At 32.2% G+C, this 26,348-nt stretch overlaps 3 protein-coding genes and 1 non-coding gene across 4 annotated transcripts; 1 reads left to right on the forward strand and 3 right to left on the reverse strand.

Moving 5' to 3' along the window:
* Positions 1-151: 151 nt before the first annotated feature.
* LOC130967590 (caffeoylshikimate esterase) lies at positions 152-1,305 on the reverse strand. The gene has a single exon (XM_057892522.1). It carries the CDS (start codon positions 1,296-1,298, stop codon positions 315-317), a length of 984 nt encoding a protein of 327 aa, XP_057748505.1. The 5' UTR covers positions 1,299-1,305; the 3' UTR covers positions 152-314.
* A 1,501-nt stretch (positions 1,306-2,806) lies between these two features.
* On the reverse strand, positions 2,807-6,882 carry LOC130984620 (protein SMAX1-LIKE 4-like). Its single transcript, XM_057907597.1, has 3 exons — positions 5,381-6,882; positions 4,545-4,683; positions 2,807-4,463 (listed from the first exon to the last, which is right to left on the reverse strand). Exons 1-3 carry the CDS (start codon positions 6,880-6,882, stop codon positions 2,865-2,867), a joined length of 3,240 nt encoding a protein of 1,079 aa, XP_057763580.1. The 3' UTR covers positions 2,807-2,864.
* Positions 6,883-16,390: 9,508 nt separating this feature from the next.
* TRNAA-UGC (transfer RNA alanine (anticodon UGC)) lies at positions 16,391-16,463 on the forward strand. The gene has a single exon. It is a non-coding gene; the product is annotated as a tRNA-Ala (tRNA).
* Positions 16,464-19,486: 3,023 nt separating this feature from the next.
* Positions 19,487-24,328, reverse strand: LOC130940760 (mannosyl-oligosaccharide 1,2-alpha-mannosidase MNS2-like). Its single transcript, XM_057868994.1, has 14 exons — positions 23,915-24,328; positions 23,419-23,466; positions 23,089-23,295; positions 22,646-22,758; positions 22,403-22,468; positions 22,081-22,252; positions 21,670-21,759; positions 21,351-21,475; positions 21,172-21,237; positions 20,948-21,056; positions 20,776-20,874; positions 20,600-20,680; positions 20,356-20,526; positions 19,487-20,232 (listed from the first exon to the last, which is right to left on the reverse strand). Exons 1-14 carry the CDS (start codon positions 24,107-24,109, stop codon positions 19,984-19,986), a joined length of 1,791 nt encoding a protein of 596 aa, XP_057724977.1. The 5' UTR covers positions 24,110-24,328; the 3' UTR covers positions 19,487-19,983.
* Between the last annotated feature and the right edge of the window lie 2,020 nt (positions 24,329-26,348).

Here is a 26,348-nt window from a genome sequence, read left to right on the forward strand (position 1 = left end):
TTTGCGATCTGCATGACTGCATCAGCATCTAGTCAGGTAGTTCAATAGCATTTTGTTGTTTAAATGTAGGTACCAGGTATAGACAAGATTTTTGAGCTGCCAGGATCACAAACTCCTTCAAATTATGTGTGAATTGTGAACGCAAAAAAGACACAAGTGAAAGTTGTACCACATAATATAATTAAAATGTTAACAACGCCGTTCATATAAGTGAGATAACAAATTCCACTTCATCTTTAATCAAGTCTTGAATAATGAGTAATGACCCTTAAGACTCATACATACCCAGCGAATATTTTTACCAAGAATTGTTGCTATTTATGTCCATACCTATGAACCCTCTCATCAATCCATTCCCGCATGTCACTCAATACAAGGTTAGCACTCTCGTCAGGTTCCCCTTGAATCAAAGAATGGTACATCCCTTCGTACAGCTTCAACGACTTGTCCTCACTCGAAGCCTTCTCATACAGCAACTTGGACGAAGACGGACACGTAACGCCGTCAGAGGTGCCATGCACTGTGAGAAACGGCGCCGTTACCTTGTAGAAGTTATCCTGCACGTACTGGGTAACCCTAAGGAGCTCCCTCATGGTCCCAACCCTAGGTGGACCCGTGTACCTCCTCGGGTTTGACGCTATGATCTTCAGTTTCTCGGGATCCCTGATTGCCTTCCCAACCATCTTGTTGTCAGGCATAGCGGCCCACGTGTCGGCCCATCCGAAGAGAAGCCCATACGCGAACAAATGAAGCCTGCTGGGCTTCATATCCTCGGGGATCACGAAAAGCGGTGCAGAGAACATCAGGCCCGTCCACGTATCGGGTTCTGATTTAAAGTACATAAGCAAGGTTGCGAGACCACCCATGGACTCACCGAAGAGGAACGCCGGGAGATCCTTGTACGGCTCACTGCGGCGGACGTGGAGGAAGAAGGAGAGCGAGGCGGATGCCACTTTGTCCATGTCGCCGAGGTAGCAGCGGAGGCCATCGGAGCGGCCGTGGCCTAGGAGATCGGCGGCGAAGACGGCGTAGCCCCAGGTGGCGAAGTTAATGCAGATCTTCTGGAAGAGCCAACCGGTGTCGGAGCCGTAGCCGTGGGTCATGAAGACGGTGGCTTTGACTTCGTTAGGTTGAAGGTCCAATGGGAGGAAGCTCTGCGTGAAGATTTTGCCGTGTGGCGTGTCGAAGAATGATTTGGTGTTTCGCACCCCCTGGGAGGTGTAGTACTCCTCCTCGGGCATGTGGCCCCAGAAGTTAGGGGGTACCTCCGCTTTCTCTGCTGCCATTGTTGTTTGCATCAATTATCGAGTCACTGCAATTAAGAAGAATGGCCTTCGGAGTAGGTGGCGGTGGGTCCCTCGAAGTTGGTGAACTGACCCATGTGGACCCCACCACTTCCTCCAAAATTTCTAGTTGGTGAGCTGATAACGAGTCCTTCTTTCTGGTTGGTGACTTTTTTTTGGGCCCTATGTTTTTGGTCACCATTTTCGCGATTTTTGGGCCTACTTTGGCCTGTTTATTCTTAGACTGGGCCGTTAATAAAATATGCGAGAGATGGTCAACACAACACCTTTTTCATTTCTCAAGGATGGTAATGATTTCAGCCTTATTGCGCTGATCCTAAAACTTGTATTCTTTTTAAAAACTTTAGTAGGAGTACTTTACTTTACAACAAGAACTGCACCACCAATGTGATTTGTGAACTATTCTGTCAACTTAAAAAAACTGGATAACTCTTACCACTAATTAAAGCGAGGGACCCAAGTAGCATTGAGGTTTTGAAAGAGCCAAATTAGAAGGCATGCCTTTTGGAGAAACTCAATGCCATCATTATGTGGTTGGTACAATATACCAAATGCCAAGAATGTCACACGGTGGGCCACAACTAGGACAATGTAAATAACATTCTTAATGAATCAATTTATAATATTGAATCAATCTAAGATCTTAGTAAAAGAAAAATAGTTTCAGGTAACATATATTAAGCAAACAACTGGTATGCATGTTCACATAAAGAATTTGTATTTGTATTTTTTCCCTCTCGGAATCATAGTTTGAACTGCCACGACAATTTTATTTTATGTCCATCGTGAATATCTATCATTCAACTATCATAGAGCATAATTATGAAAATAGTAAAATAGCAGGACATTCAAGTGCATGCTTTTTTCTAAAACCAATATAAAATTTCTTGATCTTAATGCAGAAAATTAAAATCATAATGGTGTTTTTAATTTGAGAAAAAAGACACACGCACGCACTTAGTTTCTACCGTTCAATAAATCATGAAACACTTTGAGATCAAAGTAATGATACACAACTTTAAAAAAATAAAATTGGAACAATAATGTCAATATTGTCTTCTAGTGTAGAAAGCTAGATTGCTTAGTACTTTCTGCATATCTATATTTATGTATTGGTGGTGAAATTCGAAGACACATAATAATGATGGGGTGTTCTTCGATTACACAGCACATAAAAGAATAAGTTTTGAAAAATTAGCATAAAACTTTGTTTTGTTTTTACCTTATTCTGTCATTTGGTCCAACCTTTCATTCCAAAGCACCAAATTTTTTTTTTTTAAATGTGAGTATTAAGGATGTGTTACACTTACACAGATGCAAATTTATTACTCATTTGACACTGACATATATCTGCATGATCCTATTTATTCCTTGTTATTGCATATTATAAAACACCACTCTCTCAAGACCATTTGAACTCAGTAAATAAAACGGAAGGAAAACAAACACATGCTATTATGAAAGATTAATTAACACTTTAAACAAAGCTATTTCCATTTCCATTTTACACCTTGTGCACCAATTTTACAAAGAAACCCTCTAAATAGTACCCAAAATCGTTCACCTCATCAAGTACTTAACTTGAACACACTTTGGCAGAGATGAACCCATAAACCCCTCATTCCTATCCAATTTTCTATTATCTCCTTTACCATTACCACCCCAACAAAGTCTAAAAAGTATACCCTTCTCTTCCCCCCCTCCATACTTAACTCTTTCTAATAAGCTTCTTTGAAAACTTTCTTTCAGCCATTTATCAAATTGGCTGTTAGTAAAATAACCACACCTATTACAAATTTCCTCAATTACCCTCTCATCTACACTAAAATTCACCAGATTCTGCTTCCCACAAGCATCCTCAAAACACCCTTTGATCTTAGTTAAGAACATCTCTGACTTTTCCCTCTCCCTAGCTGGACTTGTGTTGAGTTCAAACTTGTTTTGAATGGAATCAAGAAATCCATTTGGGTTCAGTGGATCAGCCGCAGTTTCAAGAGTCAAATCACTTGAAATTGGGCTACTCTCTCCTGTTTTGTCATCATCATCTTCATCAGCTTTCATGTTGAGATCAAGGGTGTTAAAGCTTGAGTTTCTTGATAAGTCCTTTTTTCTGCTACTACATTGTTCATGAACCAAGGATGTATCTTCATTATTCTCTTCAATTCTTGGGCTCTTGATCTTGGAAAACAAATCCAGCTCAGCCCTGCGCTTGTGGCCAAAAATTGGTGGCTCCAAGTTATTAGGCTTGGTTTCACTGACCTGCAACATAAAACTCATCACAAAGTCCTGATTTTTCTCTTCATTATTGCTTGTGAATCCACCACTTGTCAATATGAACACTACTTGGCTTGATGAATTCTCTTCAGCTATTCTTAAATTTCCAAACTTTCCCGTTTCAAATCCATCAGAGATGCATTTCCTGAACTGGGCATCAGCAAAGTCAACATTTTCAATCAGCACCACAAGTTTTTGATGATGGGATTTCAATGCTTGAACCAGCATCTCAGAATGTGAAGCCAAGGAAGCCTCTTTCCTCTTCAGCATGTCCATGTGAAGAAACTTGTTATCTTCTGAGCCAAAAAGTGATTCTTTAACAGCAAGTGCCAACCTTGTTTTGCCAACTTTGTCATTTCCTTGCAAGAACAACGAAGTGATGTTACTTTGTTTTGCGGATTTGGAATGAAGCAAGGCCTCTGCTATGGAAGGAACAGTCTCAGAGTGCCATGGCAAATTCTCCTGCAACAGTTTACAAAAATGAGCTCTTCGCAGTGTTCTATCGGTTATATTTTCCACCACCACCGTTTCACTACCTGAACCAGAACCACCATTCCCAAGAGCAAGAGTAGTCTTTATTACTTCTTTACCTTCCAATAATTCCATGGAACCTAAGACTGGTTCTGTTGTTGCTTGCCTTTTATCGCTGAAATTGAACTCAATGGTGCATGAATTTTGACGCCTGAATCTTGGTACAAGATTGGAGCTATGTGTTGGTGTTGGTTTAGCTGTAAAAGACACAGAACTTGATGAATTATTGTTAAAAGTGTAGGACTTTGCATTCCAACTATTGTTGTTGCTCCAATAATCCTGAGCTTCTTGTTTGGTTTGGTGAAGACACTGGCATAGCCTATTCCATTTTCTTTTCAACTCGGTTAATTCATCCTGAAATTTAATACATTCAATTATTATTCATAAGCCATCACTAATCACTAAACTTAGTTTATTTGTTTGTTTAACTAATACCTTCTGATGATTTGTTTCGGTGGTATGAGGCTGAAGCCATAAAGGTAACGTTTTCTTGTGGCCTGGTCTGAGAAATTGAGATTCCTTTTCATAATTTGAGGCACATTCTTCACAGCAATTGAGCTTTGTTTCCATTACACTAGTGGCCAAAAAATAATCTTCAATAAATAAACTAATGATAAATCACTTGATTGATGATGATAAATGACTATTGGTTCATAATTGATACCAATAATAACAAGAAGGGTTGCATGCATAGTTTAGAAAAGATTTGCTTTTCTTGTGTTATTATTATTCTTGCTTTTGATAAAGTAAAAGTTGTGTGTTTCCCAAACTGAGTATCATGTGAATGCGTAATGTCAAATTAAGAGGTTTATGCACTGACAAAATAAAGCGAAGCAGAAAAAGGGTTTCTCTGCATCACTTCTGCCTTATACCAACCAACCTTGCTTTTGAGACCATAGCCCAGACCACCGTACATAGTACTACGAAACAATATGCAAAACAAACAATAAAGCTTTCAACCCGAATCATCATGCCTGCCCAACTTTACATGCTTATGTTTTTTCACTTTCTCTTCCATTCTTGTTTCTTCACAATTTTTGCATTAATAAATCAACCTAGTTAATTATTAACCAAGGCAGTTTCTAGTCACTGATTACATATTTTTCCATAATTACATTAAACACTAAAGTAGCTAGTTACTAATAGACATTAACCTATTTATTAATCAACTTTTCTATAAATTATTATGTGAAATTATCTAACAGTTATTGTCGCATGAAAACAATTTAATGTGATGAAAAAAATTGAAAAGGTTGATGATTAGTTAGTACCTGGAAGAATGGAGAGTCAAGGCAAGTCCAGGTGAAGGAAGAAGAAGAGGGTGAAGAGACCATTGAATCTCAAGAGGGGGTTGTCTCATTTGACACCTGATGTATGTCTGATATGTTGCTGTTGCAATTAGCCACACTTTTTTTGTTGTTTCCCCACATTCAGTTGTTGTAGAAGAGAACAACTTGCCTATTTCCGAAACAACATGATCCATTACTGTGCTATAACAACCGCCGCCGCCGCCACAAACTCCCTCGTCCCCTTCTTCTTCTTCTTCCTCCACTGTCCACTTCAGGTCTCCAATGTAGATAATGATGCCATGGCCATTATAAGAATCATCCACCTTCCTCTTGAGTTCCATGAGTTTCATCTCAACTTCGCTTCTCTTCATGTGCTTCAATGATCTGAATTGTTGGAATCTGATGAACTGTGTTGTCTTCAACTCATGAGGCACCTCTGACCTCTGAAACCTTCCAATGATCTCTCCGACAAGAGCTTCCGTTAACGAAACGGAGTCACCAACTATGACAACGTTCTTCTTGTTCTTTTTATTATTATTATGATTAGTCCTTAGAAGAATGTCCATAACTGCTTTGACATCATCCTCCTTAGAAGAAGATGATGGTGCAGTGGCGGTGGTGGTGATGAAGGGGTACAGCAAGGACGGTGGTTTTTTAGGCGGAGAAGAAAAGATAAGGTGGTGGTTGGTGGTGTTATCAGAAGCGGAAGGGGAGCAAGGAGAAGAAAAGACACCACCACCGCGAGCGGAAGCGTTGTAAGAATGGAAAACAGAAGAAGGTGGAGAAGAGTTATTAGACAAGTCTTCCAAGTTGTTCTTAATGGCGGTGCTGGAGAAGCCAGCTTCTCTCATGACGCGGCTGACGCTAGGATCATCGAGGATGGATATGGTAAGGTGTTCAAGCTCGATCTTAACGGCGAGAAGAGGCTGGTTCTGGTGGTTCTGGTGGTGGTGGTGGTGGTGGTCGACGCAGCCTCTGCGCTGGTGAGCCTGAGCTCGCTTGAGGGCGGCAACGAGGGCGTTGGAGAGAGAAGGCTGAAGAGAAGAGTGAAGAAATGGAGAGGGAGTGGTGGGGAGCCTGTTGAGGGCGACATTGAAGCAAAGCTCGAGGGCTCTGCAATGAAGAAGGTGTTGAGAGGAAGAAGAAGGGTGAGAAGTGAGGCAGGCTCGTTTGAAGGAGGGAGAGAGGGAGAGGAGAGTGGGTGCCACGTGGAGAGGAGTGAGCTGTGCATGGCCTCTCCGGCGAGCCAAGACAAGAGAGTGTTTGAGAACAGAAGCAGCCTCCGCCGTGAGAGTCTGCTGCAAACCGCCGCAGTTAGGTAGTCCTGATGAGCGCATAACTTGAATGGAACCCCCACCCCGCCGCCGCCACCTCACAGAGAAAGCTTTTGAATTTCGTTGGTTTCTATGATCGAATCGTTGATGGTAGATACAAATAATATTACACCACACACCACCTTCTTTATACTTCTTCTCATTCTCCATCTTTCTCCTTTTCCTTTTCCTTTTTCTTTTAATTTTTAATTTAAATTAAAAGCAGCTTTATTTTTGTTAATTAAATCAACCTATATTTAGAATTTATTTAGATTCACTCAAAATTTAAATATGTCTTCTTATCAACATGATAGTTATTAATTTATAAATATTAGATAATTTCATGATATATGTTTTATTAAATTGTTATCTAAAGATTTTTAACTAAATCAGAAATATAATTATTTATATATCTTTTTTATTAGTTTGAAATTTTAAAAGAAATAATTTTAATTATCATATATACTATAGATCTTCTATAATATAAAAGTCTAAATTTTGATCTTTATTAATTCCACAAAAAAAAATTTAGAATCAGACATATAAAAAAAGAATTATGCAAAAATTTATCCAAACAAAAAAAATATATAGTATAAAAAGATATATTAGGTATAAAATTATTCATGTATTTTTTCTACCAAAAAAAAACAATATAAAAATGTGTTGAGCTATTATTACATTAGATTAATAAGTTTTCTTTTATAATTAATTTTATTTTAGAAAAAAAAAACTCAAGAGATAGCAAAAACTGTTTTTTTTTTATTTTTAGTTATTAATTAGCTCAATTTTTTTACTCTAATAATTCATAATTTTAAACATTACTAACTAAAAACAACAGATGATTATGTTTGTCTTCAAGCACTTCTATCTCTTTATTTTAATTTTGTCTTCAAGCACTTATATTAATTTTGTATTATATAAAACATGGTTAACTTATATTATAATATACAATCATATATATGTAAGGACATATATATAGAGAGAGAAACAAGTATAAAAAGCTTAACTTTAATTTAACTGCAGTGTATAGGTGTTCCTGTGGTAGGTGCACCAGAATAATATTATTGATGCATGATTAATAATAATTGGATCGTTATTATACAGATAGAAGAAGAGCATATATATAGATCACAAAAACTATTGACTACGTAGATTCGATTAAGTTGCTTGGTTATTTTCTGCTTCACTGCATGTCTCTCTGCCCATGTTTGTGGACCCCGAAAAATTCAAAATTTTTACTCACCACTCCCACCCAACAACAAGGCCACCAAAAATATTCAAAAATAAAGGGAAAAAGAATGAACACAATAACATCAAACAGATTAAAAATATAAAAAGAAGATAAAAGTAAATTGCAATAATAGATCACATGCATTTTCCTTTTCTCCTTTGTACAAAACATAAACATGGATACATATACCAAAACATAATTTGTCTTAATAAAGAGACCATAGTATTCCCCCCAAGTACCCAAAAAGCAAGGGTGTTTCTGTGCTATACCACCATTATTGCCTTTTTTCAATGCACAATAGTTATAGTTATTATTGCTCCATTTTGTTATTCTCTTTGAATTCCTACAAGAGTTTAACCTAATTTTAAACTTTTTGCACGTAACATAGGTTAAAGACTAATTTGTCGCAGATTAAGCTCTATTTAAGGTTTATCACAGGTCAATATAAATTGCTGTATGTATAAAGTGGGATTTAGAATCCCAATACTTATTTAAGCAGACGAGTGAGTTGACTATTCGACCAAACCAAAGCCAAATTAGTTTTTTTGTCTCAATCTAAAATATTTTGTTTAACTTTAGTTGCATTATTTTAGTTAAATTATTCCTTTTATTCATTCTTTTAACGTAAAAATTCAGGTGCAGTTAACTTCACATAAAGTTAATAATTAAGAACCGTTAAATGATTTGATTGATTTGACTAATTTTTTATCTAACGACTCTCAGTTATCAATTTTACGTAAAATTGATTGAAACTAATAAGTTTCCATCTTCTTTTAATCCGAGTTAATAAAAGCTTTATCTTATCCTTATCAATAGATTAGATTCTTATTGAGATCGATGCATGAGGGGTAGGATCTCCAGATATATATCGTACTATATATAGTATATATTTGTTTAGATATGGTTAATTAATAATAACTTCCCTTTTTTACATTTTTGTTAGATAAGGGTTACGTTGTTGCTTTTATTTAATTTGTGCATGATAATTATTAAGGACTTTTGATATAATTAACTTTATCATTAGATGACATAATGTTAAAGGAATAAATAGATCTAGACAACGACGACAGTGACACTACTTATTATATATATGATTTAGATAGATTTTTGTAATATTAATAAGATAAGATTAAAATGAATAAAATGTTTATACGAAGGTTCCTAAATTACATTTTCGGCTTTTGGTACTTGATGACTACACTCGTTGTGACGTCTTCAATAATTCCCATGCAAAATAAATAGTTGTTACTGAGAAAGCAGGATTAGACATATCTTTGACCAAATGAATTGAAGCATATGGGTCCTAACAGAGTCATATTAATTTGACCCCTTGCTAGATTCGAAGCCTATGATATGAAATTTAATCATTATAACCTTTACTTTTTATTCAATTTTTCCTTAGTAATTTCTAAAAGAAAATTAAAAAATAGCTACCTAGCCCAACAAAACATGAAATAAAATTAAAGGTATATATATATAGAGGAATTAAAAATAAACAAACAAAAGCATAGAAAAGATAATCTTAAATATATTTTAATTATATATGTATATTCCATATTTTCCACTCTAATTAAGTATTAGCAAAGATTGGAACAGAAATTGACAACAAAGCTGTTTGAGAATAATAGAGAGCTACACTATTTTTCATTTTTTAATAAGAAGAGTTGCTTGCTATTTAGAGAAAATTTCTTTTAGTCTATGATTTAGGGTAAAGAGATCATATGTGATTCGAAACGAATTATCTCGAGCCTTTTATTTTTGTTAACAATTCTCATTATAATGTCGGATATGCAGATTTTTTGGCATTTAAAGTAAGAGATATCATGACTTGAAAGTGACGTGTTGATTTTCGCTTGATTATGTGAGATGTAAACACTGTGAGGAATACCATGACAAAGACAGCGTTAAAATCGTATTCGCAGCATGTAAAACTTCCATTACCTTAGAAGAAACTTGAGATGAATATTCAAAGGAATTGTCCTGCGTCATCTCAGTGCTTTAAAAATTTATTTTCCTTTTCTACTTGGTTGTTTAAAATTTTCATTCACCCAAAAAAAATTAAGTATTGTAACTAAGAAGAACTATGTGGAAAATTTATTAAAGAACACTTGAAAGTGTATGTAAAATGTGATCATAATTAACATTATCAAAGAAGCATATATAAATGACCATAATTCAAAATTAGTACACAAATTAAACTAACAACAAACAGAGTTTTGAAACTTTTGAGGTTAATTAATTAACTATACACAATTTGAACAGTCAAATTAAAAGGTATGGCAGGCAAAGATATGACCTAGCTAGGTTTATTTGTTACTTTCTTTCTAAAAGGCTAATTTATTTATGGAATATATCCAATTAATACCCTTTTAAGCTTGTCGTTTACACTTATCTCATGATTGAAAGTTTCATAATATATGATGAGATGATATTTGCTTTAATTTGCTTACTGTGAAAAGTTAAATAAAGTTAACAAAAACACAGTGAGTGGTTCATATCATATCATAATATGAGTAGAATTTTTGGAAAGAGAGAAGGGAAGAGATGGAAGCACATATATAAATGTATTCATCATTGAACACTCTTTATTACTATCTTTTTCTTCCGATCGATTAAAGATGAAGTGCACCACTAAGTAGGTAATAATTAGCCTCATTCATTTTGGGCTCATCAATGCTCTTACAACAACCCTTTAGCAGTAGAAAAAAAATTTTATATATATGTATGTGGTTTTTATTAAAAGGAAGGGTTACGTGCTCAAATCATTGGAACATTATATTTCAAAGTTTGAAAAGTATTATTGGATTTCTCTACTTTGAAGCAAGGGATCTCTGATCCCTTTATGAATTAATTTTGAATGTGTTACTCATTGTGATCGAAAATGTAATAATAATAATAATAATAATAATAATAATAATAATAATAATAGGAGGTGAAAATTTAGATGGAGTAGACTTCACGTAAAGTTAATAGTTAAGAACGGTTAAATGATTTGACTGATTTGACTAAATTTTCATTTAACAACTCTCAATTATCAACTTCACGTGAAATCGATTACACCTGAATTTTCACCGTAATATTAATATCTTTGGACTTGATGATGGAATGATTTGGTTTGCATGTTCATTAACAGATTTTCAACAAAGCATATGAAAGTAAACTTAAGAGGCTTCATTAACTCAGACAGATCAGGCCCACCTATACATAAATTCAAGGGCTTATCGGGTATTTCACAAAGTTTAATTTTTTTATACCTCGTCCTAATAATTTGATGCATAAATATTGTTAGAGTTAATCACTATGTAAAAGAACTTTTATATTATTATATTGTTTATGATCTAATTCCCCTTATTAGCTTCTATATACATCTGATTTGGAATTTTATTACAACTACTTGTACAGCTTTAATTATTCTTAAAAGGTGATTACTCAAATATTTCTAAAAAGAGCAAGAAAGGAAGTGCAAGAATCTGCGTGGTTTGACTGTTCCACAATGGACTATGCATGTCCCTCACACTCTCAATATTTTTACAGCTGCCTGGCCTTCCTTATCTTATCTTCCTTTAATTTCATAGAAGAAAAAAATTTCAAAGGTTGCATTTCAAGTTTAATTTTCAATAATCTCCTATTGATTCAAGTACTAAAAGGTCAATTTTGTGGTGATTATATATATATATACAAAAATGAATAGCACACAAAAAATCAGTTATTAAAATAATTATTATATATATTTTATAGTGTCTAAGATATTAGTATTTAATTTGTCTAAAAAAATGAGAAAAATAAAGATAAATTTCACTTTTTATTTTTGTATCTAATAATTAAAAAATTAAACACCAACATATCATATATAATATATTTTTTTAATTGAATAATCAGTTATTAAAAGTTTAGGATAATTAGGTTCAGTTTGGGTAACCAACTTAATTAAGTTCCTTTTGATAAAATAACTTAAACAATAAATGACTCTGTTAAAAGTAACATATAAATAAGTTATTTTGTGTTTAAATTTTTAACTCTAAAATACTTATTTTATAGAAATATAATGAAAAGTAGAAGTATTATGAGAGAAGTCATTTTTTTAACTTCTCTATAAATTCTTAAATAGCTTCTTAAAAAGTTACAATTTGATTTTAAAAATTGTACCAGACATTAATACTACTATTTTTCACAAATCAAAAATAAAAAAAAAATTACTTCTAAAATTTTTCAAACAGACCCTTAATCTTGCTGTAATAAAATATTAAATCTGCAATAGTAGAATAGTTAAATTTATTTATAATAGTACAATAAAAAAATAGATGTTAAATATGTAATTTTATATAGAGTCGCTGAATGGTGACATGATTGATATTTACATTGGTTCTACTTAGCTAGCTAAAACATTAATCAATTAGCATGCATCTCTTCATTAATTAATTAATTCCTTAAAAGCTTGATTTGTCAAAAGAATAAGCTTGTCATCACATATAAAAAAGTCTTTAATGAGAAGAAGCACACATATCAAGAGCATCTGATCTGAGATAATAACCTACGTTTATTTTCTTCAGGGTTATATAGTTAACTATAAACAACTTAGAGTTGCATGGCGTATCTATCTTGAGATTCATGCGTATGAGATTTTGTAGAATATAATGGTCGGTAACTCGGTATACGTAGCATGCTTATTATATAATAATTAATTTAACATGAAAAATTATTGTTAATAAACGTTAAGTGTTGCACAAACATTAATACAGATATAGAATACGACACGATACGACATGAGACATGTCGACATATAAATTATAAAATTTTATAAAACAAAAAATATGTGTATATATAAAATATAAATTAATTTAGTTATTTTTTTAATTCTTATTTTAATTATATAAAATATTTAAAATATTTTTATTTTAATAAATAATAATATATATATAATATTTTAAATTTATTTTAAAAATACATAATAAAAATAATACTAAATACGACTAATACATAATGATATTTAAATATATCTAAATATATTTAAAAAAATTTTATTAAGACATAATTAAATATGACAACTCAATAAAATTTCCGAACTTTATAAATCATCATAATATAGTAATTTACAAGAATTTCGATGATAATAATGATAATAATTAAGGATGAGAATGAGTGTATGAATGTATAGGTGTATAGGATTGGTCCCACGAAGGAGGTAAGGAGAGTGGAACCCACAAGTTGCAAAGGGAATTGATCTCTGATTCCAAGTCATTGGTGACTCAAAAGGTTTATTTAGAATATATATTTGATCTTTGGGGAGGTGAAAAGAACAAGTAGCGTGCAACTTTATACAATAAATGTCGCCAGAAACATACATTTTTCTTTTTCGTTTTTCCATTTCCACTATATTTATCTCTCTATCTATCTTAGTTTTAATTTACCTATGCTCTTGTTAAAAAAAAAAAAAAACCCTTTTCTTCGGGGAATGCTTAGTATTCATTACTTAATAGATAATTTGCTACTAATTTATCGTGATGCTAACTAGCTAAATAACTACTTTAAATTTATTGAATAATCAGTCCATTAGTTTATTTAAATAAATATTAAAAATTTAAATCTTACTTTGCATGCAACAATTTAATAGAACTTAGATTTGCGATAAATTAATATTTATTTTATCGAATTAAAAAATACCGTCGACAATAGTGCTTAATTAATAATTCTCTGCTTCAGAGTTAATTTCCTCATGTGCCTGAAATATGCCTTCTCCCTTTACTATATAGTATATAGTATATATAGTTCTTAATTTTAGATTATTTATTTGTCTTTGTTAAATATTCGATGTTTTTTATTAACCTAAAAAATGAGATTTTTTTTCCTACTTATATGATGATTTATTCAACGAGATCAACAATAGCGTTTTTTTCTCATTAATAAGTTTTAGGGCATTATTATAATTATTTATCACCAACAAAATGATTAGAGAAAATATCAACCAAATAATGAAGAATGCACATATAGATCACAAGTTTTACATGCTAGCTAGTAGTCTTAAATTGCATGTCATTATTGTTTTTGTTTTGATAAGAAAATGATTTGTTATGTGGTGCGACACAATGATGGTATAGACTGACATTCGAAAAGGAATAATGAGTATTATTATACATACATGAATAATGATTCTCTTATTGTAACTGCATAAATCAGTTCAGTTCATTTATTTGTAAGCAACTTAAGATCAGAGAATTCAACTATACTATTTTTGTGTATAATAAGGTTGGAATCAACTCACATGCATGTGTAGATAATATTTAATAACACTATATACTTGTATATATTACATTCTTGTTGTAGAGGAAAAGAATATTTTACATAATGGCTGGTATTTAAATAACAGCTCATTCTTACATATTTCTTACTTAGTAGATATAGTATTGTCTTTTTTATTAATTAAATAAATTTTATTTTTTTATTTATTATATTTTATATTTATAATTTATAATTTAAAATTTAATTAAAAGTTCTACTCCTTTTTTTATTTAGCATTCACTAATTGACTAAGGGTTTATTTCGGTAAATTTTCAAGAAAATATCTTTTTTCGAGTTATCTTTTTTTTTTTAAAGATCTTATGTAAAAGTAAAAGTAATTTTAAGTTTAGATATTTTATGTAAAAATATCTTTTTATTTATCAATTATGTTTGGGTATAATAATATAAAAATATTTTTTATTTATTTATTATATGAAAAACATATTTTTTTAAGAAAAAAAATTCTTTTAAAAAAAATGTAAATTACAACTTCTCAAAAAATATGTTTTTTTTTATTTTTCTAGTGCTTCTACTTTTACTACTAAAAATTTGTCAAATGTACGAAAAACTAAAAAAATCTTTTTTTATTAAATTTTTTTTTATCAAAATAATGACATTCAAACAAGCATTAAATAACATTCATTACCTTTCACTTCTAGCTAAACTATATAATTATAAAATAAGAACAGAAGAAAAACTACAAAACAAGACAAAGCAAACCTTATCAATTGTTGAAAAATAAATTTTAGTTTCTCTAAATTAAGGCTCAATAATCACAATATCATTATAATAAGAATTGCACTAAAATTGCTTTGAGATATAATTATTAAAACATATAATTTCTCTTACCAATTTGAACTTTTTAATTAAACTTTTGAAACAAGTAATTTCGTAACAATAATAGAATAATCAAATTTAAGTTTAAATTACAAAAAATTCACACTCCAATCATGATTGCATCCGAAAATAAAATAATGCATTCCTTCATCATGACATGCTTTATACATGAATGACAATAATTCTTAATTAGTATAACTAAGGTTAAAGTAATATAATTACTTGTAAAACAAGAGATATATATGAAGAAAGAATATGTAATGGTTAAAGAGAGAAAAAGAGGAAAGAATGAAGAGGGTGGCTTTTGTTACTGAAATCTAAGAGACAGATTAAAGTTGAAAGCAAAGAAAGTGAAGTGATCAAAGACAAAAAAGGAGCATGTCATGAAAGTATGTTCCTTTATTTTAATTTGCATGCAAAACGATGACAACACTAACCCATCATTGCTGCCACCCTCTCTTTGTTTGTTAATCCCGATAAAAATGTTAGCTTTCTCTCTTGTTTTACCACACTACATTGGAGACACACCCCCCTTAGCTTTCACTAATTTAATTTCAAAAGCTGTCTAGGATAAAAGAATAAGAATATTATGTAGCATGAATTATTTTATTTTATTTTATTTTCTTGGTCAGATACATACCTAGCTAGCTAGCTGCTTCAAGATTTCTTTTGATCCGTTATGTCACTACCATCTCTTTCTTTTTTTTTTTTTTTGTATTATAACATTGTCTTTATTAGCTCTTTCAATATCAAATTAAAAGGGATTCTATGGTACATAATGTATAAATTACTACTCTAATTAAATTATGGATCTATGTAACTAACTCAGTGGTCGAGGCTACAAATATTACTATGAACTAATCAGGGCGGAACTAGGATAAAGATTCAAAGTTTAAAAAACTATTCCTAAACAAATTTGATTTCAGGAAATCAAAATACCATCATTTCAATTCCCACCTTCTCCTTGAGCCGGGTATCTTTAATTCCCATAAAAATAGAATCTTTATAATAATGTAATACTTGAACCACACACACCCTATATAAAATTTCAGTTCATGACAAATTAATTAGTTCTTGACATATATATCAAAGCACCAAATAATAATCCACACATCGTGATCCATGTAAGCACTGAGATCTAACCATAGAGGATAGAAGTAAATAGGCAATAATTAATCATTAACCAAACACCTTCAAGGTGGTTTGTTGTATCTATGTAAAACAAAATTAGAGCTATGAATTTGTACCCAGCCCTAGGGCCAGCCTTAAGCCCTTTAAATAGCCCATAATTCTATAATATTATAAGAAATTACTTCCTGAAAACTTACTGAACAAGGGGATGTAGCTCAAATGGTAGAGCGCTCGCTTTGCATGCGAGAGGCACGGGGTTCGATCCCCCGCATCTCCAATTTTAATTTATTTTTTCTGATCCATTTTTCAGTTCTACATATGCAACATTAGTCCAACTAAACTGATATAACAAATATAATAATGTTACAGAGCAAATCAAGCATAATATATTTGTTATAGATATATAATAAGGTGCCAAAATAGGTCAGAGACTATACTTCATAACAAACAAAAATCTGCTGGCTTTGGAAATAGACCTCTCAAAATCAAAATGAACAATTAGATAGATGAGACCAAGATTCTTCAATTCAGAAAATAATGCAATATGTTCACAGAATAATCCTGACTCTTGAATAGACCTCTCTCATCTCCCTCTTAAAACTGCTCTTTGCTCTTCTTAGCTTATTATATTAGTTTACATCTATTATTGTTGTTATTATTTTCACATAAATTCCAAAGTTTAAATCCAAAGATGTAACCAAGTTAATCAACCCAACAACTAATTCTAGTACTTGCTGAAAAGCTTTTTACTCAAGCGTGACAAGTAATTAATATATATATATATATATGGATGATACGAAATCCAATAAGGCAAAGCCAATAGTACATATCATATTTCAACTTTCTTTCATCTCAATCCTAATTTGTGTAAGGAAAGTAGGCATGCAGAGAATATAATGCTAGCTAAAGAGAATGAGAATTTGCAATCCTTGATAGCAGATTCCATAGAGAATAAGAATCTATATGAATACATACATTCATGTATATATAAACATTATTGTTGTAATGTTGTGCACAACAATGTATGTCTTGAAATATTTCATGTCAGTGAAGCAAAGCAAAGCAAACCAAACCCGGAAAACTATCCTAACATCATCTGAGACAGTCTCTGGGGTTGACATTGGACAAGATTTGATGTTGTTTTCAAACTCTGTCAATGCATTTTGTCCATTCTAATTCAATCACATGCTACTGCATTTATACAGCTTTATATATATGCATTTCTTTGGAACCATGGAATTATTAAAATTACTTTTTTTCTCTCTCAATAAAACATCAAAATTAAATTGTTAATTAGGCAAAGTATAATTAATAATAAGTTCTCTTCACAGTATGCATGCAATTGGTTTTAATAATTTGTGATTAATGCAAAATGCACACAAATTTTTTCATGCATATTATTGAGGTGAAATGACAAGTTCACAGAGAAAGATGAACAATTCTTTATTTTTTTTTTAAAAAAAAAAGAAAGAAAAAGACAATAGCTAGCTTTGGAATTTAGTATACTGTTATTTTAAAGTTCAATGGCTGGGGTCACTAGCTAAGATGGCTAGATTTTAAATTATGGTATTTTCATTAATTTTTTAGCTGATAATAGTGCATTGTTTATCATTATCCTGCAAATTTTTATTTATTTATGCTATCACTATCACTAATAGATAATTCTCTATTATTACTTCACTTGAAGAAACAGATAGGTTTAAGATTAATGGTAGCATAATATGCACAACACCACTGTGATAGTCAAAAAAACTTCACTCACCTTTTACAACTTTTTTTTGGACCCAGCTTTATTCACTAATAAGAAATGGATCTATGGTATTTAAATCATTGGATTGAGGATCAAATCAGAAAAAGCTTTTGTCGTATCTTTACATGTTTGATGTCTTTAAAGTTTAATCCTATATAGTCTATACCAACCACCTTATAACTTATACAACTCTCTCTCTCTCTCTCTCTCACACACCCTCAGAGAGTTATTGCAATTGTATGCATAATATATATACATTAATTAACATACAATCAGAAATTCTTATATGAGTACAAGTGTTACAATTTATAAATATATATAAATAATATGGATTATAAAACTTGTGTTCATTGAAGATTTTTGGTTATATCCTCCATAGAATTGAGTGTCATACTACCCCAAAGAATTCATGAACAGAATATAAGTTCTGATGAGGCTTCAGACTTGAGAGTTGAATGAATGAAGCCTTAGCCAATGGCTATAGCCTATTTATTTAGAAATTGCTGCATTGTTACTAATGTGTCTGTTTCAGCAAAGAAAGAAACAAACAAGTTTTCCGAAAATTCATTCAAAGAAAAACGCATGCCTTCCCAAGCTGACACAAATAGCCCTTCTCTCTCTCTCTCTCTCTCTCTCTCATCCTTCAAGGCTCACCTTTTCAAGTTCTTCATTCCATTCCCCCCATAACAAGGATTCTCTTTGCCATCCTCATCACTTCTCTCAAGAGATAGTACTAGATTCTACTTTCAAACTTTTTTGCTTCCCTCACATTATTCCTTTTAAAATGCCACACATTATTCTTGAGTGAAGAGTTAAAATATGAATAATGTCATGTTGTCTGCCTTAAATTTGCATGGAAATTTTAAGAAGACTAGTAGGGTATGATGGAATGATACTTTTTCTGTCATTATAGTTCTTCCCAAGCTTTTTACCTTTAAAAAGACTCCACTTCCACTCTTAGTGTCATCATTGCTTCTGAGTTGGTGGGGGTGCATCATGCCTTGCTTTTATGCTATTAGTTTTGTTTAATTTATACCCTTTTTTTTCTTTTCTTTCTTTTCATAGGAGTGTCTCTTTGCTTGAGCTTCTTCTACACCTCCTCTTTCATTTCATCTTTTTTCCTTCTTTCAATTTTCTTACCATGATCACTTATGTGAAATTGTCTCTGTGTGAAGACAAAGATAAAAACAGTTAGATAGTTTAACATATTTAACTAAATTGTAACGATTTTTATTTATCATCTTCACATGAATAGTCACCTTCTCTTATTCTTTGTTTGCCACCACTTTCTCAACTTGGAAAGTAAAAAACAGTAGAAAAATGAAGTTTTGCTAATTATTTAACTAATTGTGACAGATTATTTAAAAAATGAACTTTCAGTAATAATGATGGTTAAGGTGGTTGTTAATATCAGTATATGTACATATATAAATCAGTTCTGATAATAACAAAGTGCTGACACAGAATAATAGTTAACATCATGGATCAATCAACTGCCGGAATCATTTAGATTAACACAATGCTAATAAGTGTCCAACTTTATTGCAACAGTTCTATACGTTACTACATCTTCATACATATTTTTACTCACCCTTTTCTAATCTGATATTCAAGCCTAAAGGGGGATGTTTAGAACATGAAAAAAAGAAAAGGAAATCTCAAAACCAAGTAATTGATATCTAGATTTCATTTCACTTTAAGCTTACTCCACAGAGGATTTACAACCGTGCAAAAATTGATTGAAACTAAGTAGGGCTTCTACTTTTACATAGGCATTTACAACCAGAGTTATCCTACTAATTAGAAAAAGAAAAAAAGTAGTTAAGCTAATCTTCACCATATCACCACATACAAAAGATCGTTGGTGGTGATAGACAACCCAAGAAAATGTTGATAAATTGTAACAAGCTGTCCCCCTTTGCAACCATTGATATCAAGGTGGTTGATCAGCCTCAAATGCTGTCAAACATAACTAATTAACTTGGTAGGGAACTTAAGCACATTCTTTGGGTTTCGCTCGCCAAGATCCTAAAGCAACAACTCTCAGTTACTTGTTTTCCAAGCGACCTTCTTTTCTACCTAGCAAATGGCTTGGAAATTTATCTTCTTGGTCTAAATTCAGTTGTTCCTCATGAACATCATTTCTAGTTCTAATTCTTAAAGGGTGGGCCTCTGTGTTGAACACCCATTCATCAAGAGAGATGACTGAAGGAGGAGAAAAGAGGAGATAGAGGTATTTGAGTGTTTCGGCGAGGAAGAAGCTCTGCATCATATCATCTTGGGCCCCCGTATTCACCTGAATATTTAGGCAAAGTTAGAAAGCAGTCACTCAAGGACTTTGTTATATGATCATTTTCTTTAAACAGAGAGGAAAATATACTAATCTAATCATCAAAGAAGGGGTTTGCAAAGTTCTTACATCTTTGAGTCCAACATATCCTGAAGCTATTCTAGAGTTCGATTCGAATGCTTCAAAAATATCCCAAGCCCATTCTCGGTATGTGTTGTTTCCAGTTAAACGCCAGAGGTAGAAGAGTGACTCAATCGTTTCTGGTCTTTGGATATTCCATGAAGTGCCAACAAGCATATCCTACAATTTTCTTTACTTTTAGCAGAACAACCTTGGAAATTTGGAGAGCAAAATGTTAATGGAAGATTCAAACCTCTCCCTGGCGGAAGTAATAGTTCTCCCCAGCTAACTTAGTTGGTGTTAACTGGTAGAAATTGTAACACGTCCGTGCAAGCTGCAAAATTGAATTCAGTATAAGCCTGAAAGATAAGTAGCAATCGGAACCAAGAAATACGAAGAATTAACACGAGAACTTCTCAGAAGAATTACCTCCTCGGCTAGAGACATGTACTTGCCTGCTTCTTCAGGGTCATAGCCAGAAGATCCCAGAGCAAGCATCCCAGGAACAAAACAAGCTAATTCATCCATCTGAAATGAAGACAATGAGATTAGAGATTCTTTTCACAACATACACAGTTAAGGATGTATAAATAAATAGTACCTTGTCATAGACAGTATTTCCAAGCTTCTCAGTTATGTATGCAAAAGATGACGGTGTTGATCTCTTAATCAAGCTTTCAAGACCTTGCATTGATGTCTCCCACATTTCTCTGAATACCATTTGTTTGTAACAGGCAAAGTCAAATGCCTTATGACTCAGGAGAATTGGATCAACAAATTTATGCCTCAACTTTCCAAAGAAAATTGACTTTCCAAGTTCAATACCTGTAGTATTTTACTGCTTCAGTCTTGTTTCCAAGAATCCAGGCCTTGAGTAGATATTCATAGAAGCTGAAACACAAAAATTGGCAACCTTTTAATTATGGCATTATTTAATGTAGTTAACCTTATAACGAAACAAGACCAGATTTTTGTTGTTTCTTAGAAATTATCAGAGCCATCACCTGTCACCCATAGCACCAAATGTAATTGAACCAGTTGGGTTGATTCCAGTTTGTGGATTTATATATATGGGAAGCAACCCATCCGCAGGAAAAATTCTACGAAACCGTTCAATTACCTTCTCTGCCTGAAATATCAAAGTTCAGAAGACAAACTTCCACGTTCTTGCAGAAAATCAGAACATTCTCGTTATCGATAGATATGCTTATGCATGTAAAAAGGCAGCAGTACTTGGAACAAGTTCACCTCGATAAAGATACTTATAATTATAATGTTGACAATTATTGATTGTCAAAAATCTAAAATAAAGCAGGAGATTACCGTTTCCTGGTACTTAGGGTCATTTGTTCTTTGTGAGAGAGCAATAAATTCAAGCTGCTCTGAACCAGAATCTGCAAGAATACTGCTTCCCTAGTAACAGGAAACAAGTAATTAACAACATATTGTTAGATTTACAAGGAAAATAAAAGAACCTAACAGGTTCATTGAGCAACAATATGATTTCAAATAAAGGGCAGCCGGATGCTCAAGCATCACAAGTTAGGGTCTGAGAAGGTCACATCCAAAAGGTCTCCAAACAAAGATGCGAAAAGACTATTATCGACAACAATATTTTGCCAGTAATGAGAAAACTTTATGATAAAAATCAGAGCTTCTAAATTTAGCAAGACATTAGCCATAGAAAAGTGAGTGAGTAAATGAATTGGAGTGCATATTAAGGAGCAAACATACCCGTGTCCACCTAGGATTAGTTGGTCTGCCATGTTCCAAGTTAATTCTATTATAGGGGATTCCTGAAGGTGTATCCCAAGCAGGTAACAGCCTCTCTGCAAGTTCTTTTGACTTTTCAAGGAAGACTTCTTCACCTGAGAGATCGTATGCACTAAGAAGGCCACCTAGAATTCTGAATACAACAAAAGATAATAGATAGATGAGAGGAGAATGGACCAGAATGCAAAATCTGCCACAATCAGCCAAATTTGCAATAATAATTAGGCTGGAGAGAAAGCACTAAAAAAAATTAAAAAAAAAAGATTGAACCTTCTAATTCAACCTTATGGTTGTCTCAAACACGCTCACTTCAACATTCTTCTTAAGATATAAAGATTTCTCAATCCACCTGTAAAATTATCATATTGCACTCTTAGAATTGTTGAACAAAAGAACAACAGCAACTTATTAACATTAACTAACACACACAAATTGTGGAACTCCTCTCTCCTTTGAAAACATATAAGAAAACACACACTTATAAACCAATTACATAGTTCACTGCATTAAAGACAAGGTAACTCACTCTCTGGCTTTTTGGAACTCAGAATGAAGGCCCATTATATATAATGTGTCAAGAGAATCTACTAAAGTTGCACCAAGTCCACCAAAACTGTCAACTCCAATCCTTGATATTGGCTGGGAGAGAGGAATAGCAAACAACTGAGTTGCATGCAAGAGCCAAAATATGAGCAAACACTATAAACAAAACGTTCAGATTTACATGAGGAAGACCATTCCAAACTAGAGTTAAGAATGAATATGAAGGACATGCTATGTTGCAGTTTTTCATCTCTGTTCTGGATAAAACTCAGTTTGACTTCTAATAGCAATTACTCATTAACTTGTGTGGTAAAACATAAGACAACTCATCTACCTTATGCAAAAGGAGGGAACAAGCAATGCAAGTGATAGACCTATGAAGAGATAGATTAACTATTAACAAACTAAAAATATTATGCAAAAAACCTTAAGTTCATCCGTGCCCCATGCATACTTTTCATAAGATGACCATGCATGAAGCATAGCATCTTTTACTTTCTGTCTCCGTTTTTCACAAATAGAATCATCGTCCTCAGCAGAGGTGCTCTTGGTGTGAATACTAGTTTCTGTTTCATGTTTTTGGATGCTTTCAGTTTCAGCCGAGGTTTTCATATGGTCATGTATAGCTTCCAGCTGCAATTTCAAATAACTTCAACTAAGCAACATTGCCGTTGAAAGGGAAAAAATTTTAACTTCTAAAGTAAAAGAAAATAAAATAAAGCAATCCTTTGGAGAGTCACAATATGCAGATCTTACCGCACTTCGCAAGTTTGCAACCTCTTCTTGTAATCTCAAAATTTCCTCCTGAACAGAAAAAAGGAAATAAAACAAGACATTCACTTGAACAATGCCACATTTAAAACATGATCAACACATGGTACTTCAACAATGATGGGAAACACACACTCGTTTCAAAACATAAGGTATGAGATGGAGCATGCATACTACTATGGAGTAATAATCCATCTTTATGAACTTGGAACTTTTTCTATAGATTCTCAGAACAACAATTGACTGCAATCAAATGCCTGAAGATAAAGAAATCAGCTTTCTCTTTTTCCCATTACTTTTCCAATCCCTTAACTTGAAGCATGCCAAGACTGACTATGTACTCAGCATTTAGACATTTTGTCCACCCCCAATTATATATTTTACATAAAAAGTTAAACTTTGAAGCTCCAAAACCAGAAAGCACATGTGCCATGAAGGTGAAACAATGAAAAAGAGGGAAATTAAATGAAAATGAAGGAACCTGATGGTCCCTGTTGAGTGATTGACGGTCATAGAAAATCCAAGTGACAGAGACGCAGAGGAGAATGAGCAAAGCGAGTCTCTTTGGCCTCTTTCCGTAGTACCTTGGCTGAAAAAACCGCCATCTCCGCCGCAATGTGGTCGACGACGATGACGATCCTGATGAATACGATGATGACGACGATTTCTTCCCCATTATGAATGAATCATGGAAAGGTTTTTGGATTGAAGGGAGCCTAAGGATTATTCAGACGGAGCATTGATTATCGGAACGAAGGAATTTTGCTTTTATTTCGTTTCTGCCTCGTAAAGTTTGTATCTTCTCTTCACATGACACAATACGCACTAACCAACGTATGGAGGTTAACGAAAGTCTCCATTTTTGGGAAAACTTAAGCTTACTATTTACGTAAATCAATCACCATCTATAATCATCTCCTCAAAATTATACTTATTTATTTATTCAATAATATCTATAACCAAATCTTGTCATGTTTTACGCTAATTTATAATACATAGTTTAAATTATTTTTGGAGAATTCACTCCTAATAAGTAATAACTCAGTGTAAGGGTTTGTTGTTGGCTCATAGATTGCTGCATGCAGCATGCGTGATTCGAATTTTTAATATCTATTTAAGTGGACTAATGAATTAACCATTAGATCAACTCAACTTAATTTGTATATATGTTTTTTTATTATTATATTTTTTTGAAACCAAAAAGAGGCTCAATGGATTTAGTTTTCATGCAAAACATTTTTTCCCGGTACAGTAAAAGGACCAAGGCCCAAGAAAAGAGAGAAAACAACAAAGAAAACAAACACACAGCACTACAAGTGGTTACTCTACAGTCTACAGCACCACTTCTACATTACGGAATGTACCTTTCCCGCGCGGACATTTGCTTGTTATATTTGCGTGTCCCACTTATTTTAGATACAAATATTTATTGATATTTATCTGACACGTGTATTTTTTATATTTAGATAGTATCTTAATAAAAATAAAAAAAATTTAAATATATTTAAACACACTTAAAACACCATTATATATTAACGTATTTAATATTATTCTTAATATATATTTTTAAAATAAATTTAAAAATAATATATATTATTAATTATTAAAATAAAAATTATTTTATTCTTATAAAATTTTAAGTTTATGTTTCCACATGTTTCATATTGTATCATATTCTATCTTAATATCCATTCATCATAACACTAAGGAGAAATAAAAAGTCGTACTTCACTTCCAAGTTCCAATCCTCTCATGCAAGCTCTGCACATTTATTAGTTTCTCTCGTCATGTGCTTATTTTGAATTTTCCACAGTCTCCTTTGTAGTTCCTTGATTCTTGTAATCAGTGAACTATGACTTTGGCAGGGCTTAGTTCTCCGTTTCAATTGATTTAACACAAACTGAATTGGAGCATGCTTCAAACTTGGATTGGGCCTAAGTTTCAATTGCGTTACACTTTGACTCTATGCATGAGTATGACTCATTCACTATTTATTATGGGTCGAATTGAATAAGATGGATACATTAGCTAGACATATAATTAATATATAATTTAAAAATTATATATAACAAACAAATAAATTATAATATAATATAATATTAAAATAAATTATTCTAAAACAAAAATAATATTATATAATATAAAAACATTATTTAAAGTAAAAAAAGTATAGTATTTTATATTAATTTTACTAAAAATATATATTTTAGATATAGAACGTGACATTAGTATAGGTCAAACCGAGTCTGTACCAAATATTATTCAAATTCAGTCTGAAAATAATATTAAATAAAAATAATAAATCCAAATCTCTCAAAATGTGTTTTGGATCCAGGTCAAGTTTAGAATTGAATGAAATCGTGTACATACAAAGATCGTATTGTTATTGACGACAAAACAAGACTAGGTACATTGGATTTGGATAATTTTATCATACAAAACTTATTTTTTATAAATATAAAATTAAATTTTTTTAATTTATAAATTTTGTCAGTATTTATAAGGTTCATGAATATGTTTGGTAGTTTTTTCCACAAACATGGCATTGCTATTGACGCAAAACAAGACTAGGTATTGTTAGAAAATGCTTTTGAAAGACATAAATGAACAAAGTGAGTTGTACATATTAATTGTTGATAAAAAACAAGGGTGGATGGTTGTTGTGTTGATTCATAAAGCATAAGTCAAACTTTGAGACACGTCGATGAAGAATTTACTGACCAAAACGTGTAGCACCACGAGCACTACATACTATTACTATGTTATTTATTTAGGAAAAGTCTAAAAGATCAGTAATTTTTGTGTTTTCTAGTCAGCACTTAATCATTAAAATAAAAATGAATAATCTTTCACTATTAGATATAATTTCACACCATTAAAAATATTATTAATAGTCAATTGATAATTATAAAATA

The sequence above is a fragment of the Arachis stenosperma genome, chromosome 1 (assembly GCF_014773155.1).
Source record: "Arachis stenosperma cultivar V10309 chromosome 1, arast.V10309.gnm1.PFL2, whole genome shotgun sequence".
NCBI lineage: Eukaryota > Viridiplantae > Streptophyta > Magnoliopsida > Fabales > Fabaceae > Arachis > Arachis stenosperma.

Bases quoted from the DNA above. Each gene is read 5' to 3' on its own strand.
- LOC130967590 (XM_057892522.1), bottom strand. From the start codon at position 1,298: ATGCAAACAACAATGGCAGCAGAGAAAGCGGAGGTACCCCCTAACTTC.
- LOC130984620 (XM_057907597.1), bottom strand. From the start codon at position 6,882: ATGGAGAATGAGAAGAAGTATAAAGAAGGTGGTGTGTGGTGTAATATT. The intron at 4,684-5,380 runs GTACTAACTAAT...TTTGGCCACTAG, and splicing joins TTGACTCTCCATTCTTCCAG to TGTAATGGAAACAAAGCTCA. The intron at 4,464-4,544 runs GTATTAGTTAAA...ATTAAATTTCAG, and splicing joins CCGAAACAAATCATCAGAAG to GATGAATTAACCGAGTTGAA.
- LOC130940760 (XM_057868994.1), bottom strand. From the start codon at position 24,109: ATGGGGAAGAAATCGTCGTCATCATCGTATTCATCAGGATCGTCATCG. The intron at 23,467-23,914 runs GTTCCTTCATTT...TTTTCTGTTCAG, and splicing joins CACTCAACAGGGACCATCAG to GAGGAAATTTTGAGATTACA. The intron at 20,681-20,775 runs GTAATTCTTCTG...TCAATTTTGCAG, and splicing joins ACATGTCTCTAGCCGAGGAG to CTTGCACGGACGTGTTACAA.